Raw genomic sequence first — 12,550 nt, 5'->3', positions numbered from 1 at the left:
CCACCACCACCCTTTCCTCCCTCCTTTACCATTTGTTCCTTTCTACCACCCTTCAGCTCCTCTCGCGTGGCCTATCTATCTACCTTCCTCCCTCTTATTTTCATGGCACGTTACAATGTAATTTGTGCAAGCCACTGGAGCCTGCGAGCTCGGTCCCTGTCCCATCCCCACAAACCATCTCGCTTCTGTGCTCCTATTTTCCCCATTTCTAATATCTCCCCTATGTATCTGCCATTGCCCGCCCCCCTGTGTCCATATACCATCCCCATGGCATGTCCCCTTTATGTCTCTGTCCCCATGCCCCATGCACATAATTTCACCTCTTTCTGTTATCTTCCTGTGTCCAGATTTCCCCTATCTTCCTCTTCCATACCAGTGTGTCTCTTCTTTTCAACCCCATCTAGCTTTTTTCCCTCTTTCTCTCCCCCCGCCCCTGCTTCTAGCATCTGGCTCACCTGCCTGTCCTTCCCTTTCTTTCCTGCTGTGGGTTTTTCTTTCCGTTTTCATCCCCTTGGCCCAGAATCCTTTCCCCTTTCACTCCCTCCTTCCAGTTTGAGCCGGGAACACGGGCGATCGCACGGTCCTCGAAGCCCCCACCCGCCTGCCCAATCGATCGTAGTGATTAGCCAGCTCTCTCCCTTCTCCTCACCTTAGTTTGCAGGCTTTCTTTTTCGGCGACCTGCACGCGCGGCTGCTCAGTGTTCAATCTTCTGCTCTGCTGCAACTTCCTGTTTCCAGTTGCGTCAGAGCAGAAGATCGAAACTGAGCAGCAGCGGGTCGCCGAAAAAGAAAACCTACAAACGGCTCAATGCGCAGCGGCGGCAAAGAAAGCAAACAGGATGTTGGGTATGATAAAGAAGGGCATCACGAGTAGATCGGCGGATGTCATAATGCCGCTTTATAGAGCAATGGTCAGACCACACTTGGAATACTGTGTCCAACACTGGTCTCCCTACCTAAAGAAGGATATAACCCTACTAGAGAGGGTGCAGAGACGAGTCATAAAACTAATAGAAGGTATGAAGAATTTGAGTTACGAAGAACGCCTCGAAAAACTGGGATTGTTTACCCTCCAGAAGAGAAGGCTGCGAGGGGATATGATAGAGACTTTTAAAATACTAAACGGTTTCGACAAAATGGAGCAAGAATCTTCGTTATCCACATTGTCAACAGTGAGTCGAACAAGAGGTCATGGACTAAAACTTAGGGGAGGCAGACTCAGGACTAATATCCGGAAGTTCTGCTTCACACAGAGAGTGGTGGACGCCTGGAATGCTCTCCCGGAGGAGGTTGTGACAGAGACCACCATTCTGGGATTCAAGGGCAAGTTGGATGCATATCTTCATGCAAATCACATTGAGGGACACAGGTGAACAAGGTGTCCAGTAGAGAACACCTAGCTTGGCCTCCACGTGTGCGGGTCGCCGGACTAGATGGACCTAGGGTCTGATCCGGTGAAGGCATTTCTTATGTAAGGTGAGGAGAAGGGAGAGAGCTGGCTAATCACTAGGATCGATTGGGCAGGCGGGTGTGAGCTGCAGGGACCGCGCGATCCTTCATGCCTCACTGCGGGGACAAGACCATTCACCGCTCCACGGGGCGGTGAATGGCCTTGTTCCCGTCCCCGCAGCGACTGCTAGTTTTCATTCCCCGTTTTGGTGGGTTACCCGCGGCTAAATGCGGTGGCCGCGGGTAAACCGCCACCGTGTCATTCTCTAATATCATCCTCCTCTGTTCCCCACCATCTAGCATCTCTCTATTCACATCTAACCAAATAATGTTGTCATATGCTGAATTTCCAAACAGACAATCTCCTAGGTACCTGTGGCCTTACTGGACAGTACCCTGGCACCAAGTTTTCAGGATATCTGCAATGAATATGCATGAGATTGATATGCAAGCACTGCTTTCACTACATGCAAATTTTTCTCAAGCATATTCATTGAGGATATCCAGAAAACCTGACTAGCTGGGATTCCCCCAGGAGAGATTTGGGAATCACTGCCCTAGGGAGTTAAATTTTTAATTTTGCAAATAAAATATACAACAATTGTCAGTAATATTCACATTAAGGGGGGAATTTTATCAAAGGACGCAAACTGCTAAAGACACTCACTAAATTCCTATGGGCGCCTTTAGCATTTAACGTGTGCCAACGCACATAGCGCCTTTGGATGAATTCCCTCCTTAATTTCATTTCTTCATAATCTAAGAATCTAGTTGATTTCTGCTAGCTTAATATAACCTGCTAGATTATGACTAGTTGTAAGAAATCCAAAAAATGCCTAATTGGGAACTCTCTATTTATTGAAGGTGAATCCAAAAATCTTCCAAATGAATATTTAACAAAAAAGGACCAAATATTACTATAAGTGCTCTGAACCTTAACGGTAGAGAGAACACAACCGGAGACACGCCCCTAAAAGCTTAGAGGAAGCGCCATTACAAGGACATGAGGAGAGACTGACACAATTAAGAACAAATAAAATCGGGTTCTCTGAGGAAGCCGGTCTGGTGAAACACGTCAGAATCCGTGCACTCTTCCCAGAACAAATTTAAGATAAGTGTTATTTGTCATTTGTTGACTACACAATGAAAATGTGTTCAATAGTAGTACTATAAAGTGCAGTGAAAGATTAAAGAGAGACACATTTAAGGGCATGTCCCCGGTTCTGTTCTCTCTACTGTTAAGGTTCAGAGCACTTATAGTAACATGGTTGAATCATTTCCACTGAGATATCTGGTGGTCCTTTTTGGTTCAATATTTATTTAGCTGTAAGAAATTACATGTCAGCTTCAGAAAGAATATATTTTGATCCTTGGATTTCATTCTCATTTTGCAATCTTTTTTTGTTTTATAATTCTTTATTGATTTTCCATACTTCAAAAGTGCAATACATGAATATATAACACATAAAACATTAATTTAAGCATGTCCACTTACAATTATTTTCTCCCACCACTCAATGGTTATACAATAAAACATAGTGGCATTTATTTGCTCAGTAACCTTACCCTCTTCATATTAATAATATCTTCCCACCCTTCCTCCCACCCCAAGTGTAACTACTCTAGGGTCAAATTAGGACAGAAATATCCCCCCCATCCTATTTTGGACGTGTATGTAAGTAAACAAAACCTGACATATAATCAGAGACCTGCTATAGAGAAGTAACATAAGATGCCAATAGACCCCCCAAACCAATTCAAAAACAAATACTGTGCCCCAGATTTTCTGCATTCATTTTCTCATTTCCATAGCTGGAGCACAGATTAGCCCACCAGAAAGGGAAATTCAGATGATCATAGTTTTGCACTTTCGGGTTATCACCTGCATGGCAATTTTTTTTGCTTGTTTAATAAAACCAGTTTTAATCAGTTTTTAATCAGATCTGAGCTTGAAGTTACATAAGTAATGGAGACAAACAACTAAGATCTCATATTTGAATATTGGCTTAGAACTCATCATAATGAGACAGACAAATTGACATACAGAAAGCAAAAATGTCAACAGGTTTATAAAGGGCTACCAGATTTTCAACTGACCTCTAAGTGTTCCAGACTAGATGTTCTCTGAACAAGCAAATTGTCCTTTTGCAGCATGTCCCTGTATTTAGCTGTCAGCTCATTATACTGTTTATTGGCCCGTTCCAGGTCCGAAAGAGATACACTGTCCTCCAGTGCTTTTTGTGCAGCTGCTACTTTAAAGCTTGCCATTTCCTACATAAATAAAAACACAGAAGATCATTTTCAAATGAGTGATTTACCAACAAAACTGGATTTTTACAAAATTGCCCACTCTAAGTGCCATTTTATGTGTACTTTCATCAGCAGTAAAAGGAAGCAATCTTATAGATGGGGTTGGAGCAAGGTTTGGAACAAGCACTATATTTTTGGATTTTCAAATCTTGGAATCCATTTTTGATCAAAAATTACCTGCACAAATAAATGGTTGCAAATGTACTGTACTTGCTTTTCCCCCTGAGATAATTTTCCAAGTGAATTTAGGTACATGCATTTTTACTAAAATTTTACTAGGCCTTAAGAACAGCCAGGTAATTATGAAACCCTGTGCTGTGTGAAGCAGTGGCTAACCGTGTAAAGATAACGTTAGATGTGTATTTTTAGGCACACTGAAAGAGGGCAATTTTCAGCTACATTTTTGCACAGACATTGCTATTTATCTACATAAATAGCTTTGAGAATTGTCTGCAATAGGATACTGTGGATTACAGACAATCAACCAGTACCTTACACCGCTGCAAGTAACCAATTCTTTCAGCTACAGCAGCTTCCATTTCTGTTAGATCAGTCTTCAGTTTGCCATTCTCTTTCCTCAAATGCTGTTCCATTTCAAGAAGTGTGGTATATTTTCTTGTCAGAGACTTTTCATTCACCCGCAAGACTGTTATTTTTCTTGAACTTTCCGCAAGTAGTTTTTTCATTTCATCTGGATCCAGATTTAGAGTTTCTAGCAATTGCTACAGAATCAATTATCAAGACAACAAGTAAATAAAGGAAATTAGAAGTTTGTAAGTCAACAACAAAAAATTTATTTGCTTCTCAGTTCAGCAGAAACAGCTTCTTGACTTTAACACAAAGATTAATACAAATAAAGCTTCCCATGAGCAAAACTTCTATGATATTTTTTTTAATCAATAAAATCTTGTTTTGTTAACATCAGACTGTATTTCATCTATACTAAAGCCTAAAAATTTATTTTTAGATTTGCTTTTCATAAGTGATTATCAGTAGAAATCTTAACAACAATGAGATCAATAAAGACTATGGGGTTCATAATAAAAAAAACCAACAACAACGTCTTAAAAGTGTCCTAAATGGCTATTTGGACGATCAAAAAGCCTGATCGTCCAAGTACCCATAACCAAAGCTGGTTTTTAGATGTATCTAAAAACAGCTTAGGCCTTTCCCCTGCCTTTAGACGCACAGAGAGAAAAGAGGCATGTTTAGAGGAGGGGAAAGGGCGGGCAGTGGGCGGGAGGTGGGCCGACCTACACCTAGGCGTACAACAGGTATAACCGGGTTGGGCCCATATGCCTAAGGCCCCGCCCACAGGAGGGGCCTAAGGCTCCCAGGCCTATTCTGATTGGCCCAGGCGCCTCAGGCCCCACCTGTGGGCGGGGTTTCTGCCGCCTGGGCCAATCCGGCCCCATTCTGGACCCGGCTGGCCTGCCGGACTTGGCACCCATCCATCTGGCCAACTAAAAGGTACAGGGAAGGGGGTGGGAAGGTTGGCGGGGGGGGAGGGCGGTCGGGGGGTTCTGGGGGGGCAGTCGTTGGGGGGGGGGGGGTTGTATCGAGGGCAGGAGGGCCTGGGATCCCTCCTGCCCGTACTATAGTGGGGGGTGGGGGGTAGGGGGTTGCTGGGGCCAGGAGGGCTTGGGTTTCCTCCTGGCCCAATCCAATCGGGGGGGGGGGGGGGGGGGCGCTGGGGCCAGTAGAGCATGGGCTCTCTCCTGGCCCGTTGTGTCAGAGAGGGGGGGTTGCCGGGGCCAAGAGAGCTTGGGCTCTCTCCTGGCCCATTGTGTCGGAGGGGGGGGTCGCCGAGGCCAGGAGGGCTTGGGCTCCCTCCTGGCCATATCGAGTCGGGGGGAGGGGGGCACGATTGCCGGGGAAAGAGGGCTTGGGCTCCCTCTTGCCCCGATATCATCGGGGGTGCCGCAGCTGCCGCGGGGCAAGAGGGCTTGGGCCCTCTCTTGCCCCGATGTTGTCGGTGAGGGGGGGGGGGGTCGCAGTTCGACATGGCAGGAGAACTTGGGCACCCTCCTGCCTGGATTGTTGTGTGTGTGGGGGGGGGGGATTCTGTAACCAGTGTTGTTTTTGACAGACACCGGTTACAGAATCCAGCTTTTAGGCGAAGGACTGGCTCCTCCTTCGCCTAAAAGCCCTTCTGTTGGATGTTTGGGTCTTAGGCGTTTTTTTGGTTCATTATGGCCAAAAAGTGTAGACGTCGTGGGGGTGTACTTGTACACGTAGTGGTGATCTGGGCGTTTAGTAGAGGCAGGCCATAATCAAAACAAGGACGTTTGTTTTGATTATGGACATTTTCCCTACTTCTGCTTTGAACGTTTAAGGACTTAAGCCAAAAAGGGACTTAGACGGTTTTTTTTAATTATGCCCCTCTCTATGTTTTGGTTAGAAAATTTGAAAGGACTTCACCTCTTTTGCATTAACTGCACTGATTAGATACAAGATTAAGTTAAGGCAGTGTGTCGCAAACTTTCCAGCCAGTGGCACACTAAATGCAGTACCCAGCCGGAAGGCACCCGGAAATGCGAAGTCAGCGCATCGACGTCCTTGCTTGTGCGGAGGCCCAGCTGGTTGTTTCGGTGGAGGGATCCGGGAGGAAGGGAGGTACGGTGAGAGGAGGAGAGTCAACCATGCCGGCTGACTGCCTACAGGATGTGCCTCTTGCAGAACTGGGGCAAAAACTTTTATTTGCCATCGTTTCTTCAGCTCCAGAAACACGAATGTCTCCAGCAGAGTGATGATTTTTCTGAGACCGGACTCTCATGCAGCTAAGTGGTCTTTTAACCAGCAAATTTGTAGCGTTTTTTGATGGATTCTAATGTGTGAATGAATGTTGTCGCTGTGAGTTCTGCTTACAGGATGGGGGGAAAACTTTTGCATCTACTGATTTGATTCAATTTATCACTATTTTGGCATTAGCAATATTATTAGGGCCATTCACTGTATGAGAACATAAATAGGGGCACCCGATGATGATGTATGGCTAAAAATATAGAGTTTTTGGCCTACGGATTGTTTAAGCAATTGAGTGGGTCTTGGTACCCTCTCTCCTGAGCTTAACACTAGAGAATGACACGGTGGCGGTTTACCCGCGGCTACCGCGTTTAGCCGCGGGTAACCCGCCGGAACGGGGAATGAAAAATAGCAGTCGCTGTGGGGACGGGGACAAGGCCATTCACCGCCCTGTGGAGCGGTGAATGGTCTTGTCTCCGCAGTGAGATATCAAGGATCGCGCGGCCACCGCCCACCCATAGCGTTTAGCCAGCTCCCTCCCTCCACCTCACCTTATATTTCGAGTTTGCCGGCTTCCTTTTTCCTGAGCCGCACACGTTCAAAAAGCCGTGCACACGTGGCTGCATGAGTCAATCAATCTTCTCCTCTGATGCAGTTGCAGGAGAAGAGAAGTTTGATGTGGCGGTGAATGGGGTGGCAGTGGCGGTGACAGTGCGGTGAAAGGGATGGCGGTGACAGTGAGGTGAAGGGAACGGCGGTGACGGGGCGGTGCAGAGGATGGTGGGCCGGGGACGGGGCGGTGACGGGGACAGATTTTTTTCCCCGTGTCATTCTCTACTTAACACCTCAAACTGAGGGCCCCTGCTGACTGATACTTGAGGCAGACTTGTGTGGTAAGCAAGTGCTACAAAGGAAGTTGCAGCTGCTGCCTTAATCCCTAAGGCTAAAACTTCAAATTGCCACTTGAGGAGCAAGTCCACTTTATGGTCCTGTGAAACCTTTTACATCACATCACTTTCACTAGGCAGGGAGGTGCGTTTGGTGACCTGCACCACCAGCAAATCCACCTTCAGTTGAACAAACAGTTAATGGAAATCCAAAGCCATCGGGTAAAGCTTGGGCATAGCCATAGTCACCCACAGAGACCCTTCTGGAGACTCCCAGTGGTCCATGATCAACTTAGTGATGTCTGGATGCAAGGGAAGGCACGCTGTCAGTGACAGAGCTGCTCATAACTAAGCACTGAGATGAATGAGCTGAGGAGCCTCCAGCTTCAGCTCTCTCAGCGAGGCATATATAATGTAGGGACGCACAGAGGCTTTGAATAGCCAGTGCACCGTGGGGTCATCCTCCCTGGTCCAGGGCCACTGCTGCTTCTGGACAGTTGCTCTCCTGCACCGAGCCACACTCTGCCAGTGAAACTTTATCCTAGGACAATAGTGGCATGGAATCAGACTTTTCTTCCTCCCAGTCTATGTCAGATTGAACCTCCAGGTCCAAGCTTGTGCCCTTGATTGACCAGGGCGCCTGCTGAGGGGAGCTCCCCTGCATCACTGTCTCCGGAGCACTGCAAGCAGATGCTGAAGACCCCCTGCAGCTCAAATAGGTGTTCCACACGAGGCTCACAAAAAAGCAGGATGAAGCCTTGTATTGGGGTCTTGAGAACCCTGGCAGAAACCCCCTGTCGGCCCTCCTTGGCTCTGTGGTCCACGCGTCTACACTTGGCCAATGCACCTTCGGAGGTCTCTGGAAAGGGTCTCTTCCCCTGTGAACACATCTCCTGCAGATCTCCAGCCTTGGAAAACTTGGGAGAAGGCTGAGCCCGAGGCTCCTGCCCTTCCCTCGCACAATCTGCTGCACATGAGACAAAGACATAACTCGGCTGGCCATCCATCGCAAACCTGGCATGACATAGAGGTAAAAAAAAAAAGCCTGAGGAGTCCATCCCTGTCAATTTTAAGCAAAATCAAGGGGTTTTGAAGAAAATGGAAAAAAAAAAAAAGATTGTTTAAAGTCTAAGATGACTGCTGCCAGGAAAATCATGCCAAAAATGGCCCATGGAGACTTCCCTGATGAACAAAAAACACAGGGAAAGAGGTTTTAGAGGAGGAGGAAGACCTAGGTTCTAGTTGCAGAAACCTTCAAAATTGACTTTTGAAGACCCCTTTCCCGCCCCATTTTTCCCATAGGCTATAATAGCCTTACTCACTGTGCTATGTGGTGACTGCATAGGAACAAATAGAGAAGAGCTTTGCTTCATAGATTCGTTGGACAAACCTGGATTTGGGCTGCCAGTCAGACTGAGCCTCAACCCACAGAAAACCTCATTGCGAAGGGGGAAGGAGGACCACACAGCTGACCCACTATTAATCTCAGTTGAGCTGAGAAGGAGCCCAAACAGCCTGTGCTCAAGCTCCTGTCTAATCAGGGATGTGAGCAGCTACACAGGGGACAGGCCCCTGAGCCATAAAATTTACCAGCCAGCTGGCCAGCTAGGTGTTCCCGAGGGGCTGATTTTTCTAGCAGCAGACTTCCATTGCATGAGTCTGAATCTTCTCCCAGGCAGAGGTCCCAATAAGTGGAAGCCTCTGGGCACCGAGCCTCCAAACAAATGCTGAGAAAAAAATGCCTGAAAATAACAAAATCTCCAAGCAGATCAGAAACACTTCTGAGCAATTTGCTTGCAGAAAACAAACTGAGGGGGCAGGAGAAGCTACCTGGGAAGGAGGTGGAGTTCAAAATATTACTTACAGTTTTCTGTTAACCGTATGTCAACCCAAGATGATCTAACGTTACTGTACTCATGTAAATTCATAATTTGGTTGTCTATGCATTATGTATGTCAACCTTGTAAAATCCACTCCTACGCCGATGACATCCAGCTGCTCCTCCCACTAAGCGAAAACCGATCATCCCAAATCGCCAACCTCCAACACTGCCTCTCCGAAATAAAAACCTGGATGACTAACAACAAACTACAGCTGAACACCTCCAAGACCAAACTTTTATGGATCAGGAAAAAAAGCACCAAATACACACACCCAATACTATCATGGGACTCCACCTTACTAACAGCAGCAGATCAGGTACGCAGCCTAGGAGTAACACTAGACAGCCACCTGTTCCTGTCCATCCACATATCTCAAGTAGTCTCCACTTCCTTCTACTACCTCTGTCAACTGAGAAGGATCAAACTCTACATCTCCATACCTGACCTGGCCCAACTCCTCTACGCCTATGTCCTCTCCAGGGTGGATTACTGCAACTCCCTATTTAATGTAATAGCCAAAAAAGATCTCAAGCGCCTCCAGCGGGTACAAAATGCAGCAATCTGCCTCCTACACAGCCTCAACTACCACGACCCTGTCTCCCCAGCCCTTCACAAAGAGCACTGGCTTCCGATTAACCAACGCTTCGCATTCAAGGTCCTGGTAATAGCACATAAAATAATTTATCCCAGGACAAGCAGGCAGCATATTCTTGACTGATGGGTGACGGCACCGACGGAGCCCCGGTACGGACAATTTTAGAGTGATTGCACTCTAAGAACTTTAGAAAGTTCTAGCTAGGCCGCACCGCGCGTGCGCGAGTGCCTTCCCGCCCGACAGAGGCGCGCGGTCCCCAGTTTTCTTAATTCCGCGGAGCTAAGAAGACGCGTGTTTCCAACGGCTGTTGGAAGTTTTTTCCTTAACTGTTCACTTGCCTTCCCGCTCGCGCGTATTTTTCTCTTCATTTTATTTCTTTCTTGTTCTTTTACCGTTTGTAAAAAAAAAAAAAAAAAAAAAATTGTTTTATTTTTTTCACTTTTTATTGACTACCCCGGCGGGGCCTGTTGGCACCATCGAAGCCTCCGGCTTCGATTTTGCTACAGCGGTTTTTCCCTTCATGCCCCCGTCACCGGGTTTCAAAAAGTGTCAGCGGTGTGCGCGCCCTATATCTCTCTCCGACCCGCACAAGTGGTGCCTTCAGTGTCTGGGTCCGGACCATAGGGCTGACACCTGCACCCGCTGTAGTTCTTTACAAAAAAGAACTTTAAAAAACCGACAAATTCAACAACGAATTCTGTTCGGCACCGACATGGAAGTTGCACCAGTATCGACATCGGCAACTTCCTCCAAATCGACACCGACTGTCTCGGCACCGACAGATACATCGCCGACGTCGGTCCCTGTAGGTAAGCCGGCTAAGAAGCCTTCCCCTACTGTCCTAGGGCCACCAGTCGAGCATGCAGTGAGCCAAGTCCTGCAGACTGAGCGCCGGCCCCGTAAACGCTCCGCTCCCATTGAAGTCACTGCCTCGTCATCGGCATCGACTTCACCCGAGCGTCGAGCGGCACCGAAGGTACCGAGCAAGAAAAGACCGGTACCGGTGCAATCGGGACCTACGTTGGATGAGCGCATTGCCTCTATCCTCCAGGTCCAGCTTAAACAGCAACTACAACATTTGCTCCCGGCTCTGTTGACACCGAATCCTCCAGTGTCGGTACCCAGTGAGCCTTCGGTGCCGACCGTCGATCAACCCCTTTTATTGACATCGACTTTGTCGGCACCGCACAAATCCATGTCCATGCCTATTCTTTCAGCGGAGCCGAAACGACATTCTGCTCCGGACACTTCTGAACCGGTACCGTTCTCTGAGCCCCGTACCGTTCTACACTCTCCTGGTACCGTCTCCAACCGTTCGGGGAAATCGGTACGCAAGACTAAACATGTTGGCACCTCGACTCCACTTTCTCAGGGCCGTCTCCAATCGGTACGGGACCCTGACTTGTGGGATGACTCGGATGATCACCTCGGTACCGAGGAAGATTATTCATCTGAAGAGGAGGATGTATCGGTGCAAGACCCTGCTACTAAGCCAGAGCACTCCTCATTTACCAAATTTTTAAGGGAAATGTCAGACACCCTTTCAATTCCTTTGGAGTCTGATTCTAAAAAGTCCAAGGCATTCTTAGATGCCTTGGACTTTGATCATCCTCCTAAGGAGTTCTTAAAGTTGCCCCTCCATGATATCTTGAGGGAAACTTTCTATAAGAACTTGGAAACTCCCTTAACCATCCCGGGAGCCCCAAGAAAATTGGAATCTCTTTATAAAGTCATTCCAATTCCAGGGTTCGATAAGCAACAACTTCCCCATGAATCCTTGTTGGTGGAATCAACCCTGAAGAAGTCTGTAGGTGCCAGTGTTTACGCCTCTGTTCCTCCTGGCAGAGAAGGAAAGGCCATGGATAAATTTGGAAAGCGCCTTTACCAAAACGCCATGCTGGCCAACCGTTCAGGTAATTACGCATTCCACTTCTCGTTTTACCTGAAGCATCTCATTCAACAGGTGACCTCTTTTCAAAAGTACATTCCGGACCGTAAACTTCCTGCTTTCCAGCAATGTACTTCTAGTCTTTTGCAACTAAGAAAGTTTATGGTCCGTTCCATTTATGATACTTTTGAACTGACGTCACGGGCCACTGCTATTTCTGTAGCAATGAGAAGGTTGGCATGGCTACGGGTCTCGGAACTGGATGTAAACCATCAAGACCGACTAGCCAATGCGCCTTGTCTTGGGGATGAGCTGTTTGGGGAGTCCATGGATACCGCCACACAAAAGCTCTCCGCGCATGAGACTAGGTGGGACTCCTTGTTGAAAAACAAGAAGAAGCCTCCTCCTCCTCGTCCATTCAGGCAACAGCCTTCTTATCAAAGAAGGTTTTCTGCTCGCCCAGCTCAGACTCATCCTCCTCAACCTCGCAGGCAGCGTCAACAGCAGCAACAGGCTCGTCAACAACAACAGCCTGCTGTAAAACCGGCTGTTCAACCTAAGTCTACACAGCCCTTTTGACTCTCTTCTCGAGAACATTGCCAGTCTTCCTCCCTCATGCCTTCAAACTCAGCCCATAGGAGGTCGACTCCAGGTTTTTCTGTCTCGATGGGAAGCAATTACCTCCGACCAGTGGGTACTTGCTATCATCGCTCACGGATATGCCCTGAACTTTCAGACTCCTCCACCGTTAAGTCTACCAAAAGAGTCTGCTTCCAACAAGGCTCAGTCCCTC

General features: G+C 47.5%; 1 protein-coding gene across 3 annotated transcripts in view; it reads right to left on the bottom strand.

Annotated features, from left to right (window-relative positions):
- Window positions 1-12,550, bottom strand: part of CEP290 (centrosomal protein 290) — a 283,184-nt gene that overhangs the window by 154,864 nt on the left and 115,770 nt on the right. For all 3 annotated transcript variants that reach the window (XM_033953471.1, XM_033953470.1, XM_033953472.1), the window contains exons 24-25: window positions 4,251-4,481; window positions 3,547-3,720 (exon numbers count right to left, since the gene is read on the bottom strand). In XM_033953471.1, the coding sequence (XP_033809362.1) occupies window positions 3,547-3,720; window positions 4,251-4,481 (405 nt within the window). The remainder of the gene's footprint in view (window positions 1-3,546; window positions 3,721-4,250; window positions 4,482-12,550) is intronic.

Source organism: Geotrypetes seraphini, chromosome 7 (genome assembly GCF_902459505.1).
Source record: "Geotrypetes seraphini chromosome 7, aGeoSer1.1, whole genome shotgun sequence".
Taxonomy (NCBI): domain Eukaryota; kingdom Metazoa; phylum Chordata; class Amphibia; order Gymnophiona; family Dermophiidae; genus Geotrypetes; species Geotrypetes seraphini.
This window is presented reverse-complemented; position numbering and strand designations above follow the sequence as displayed.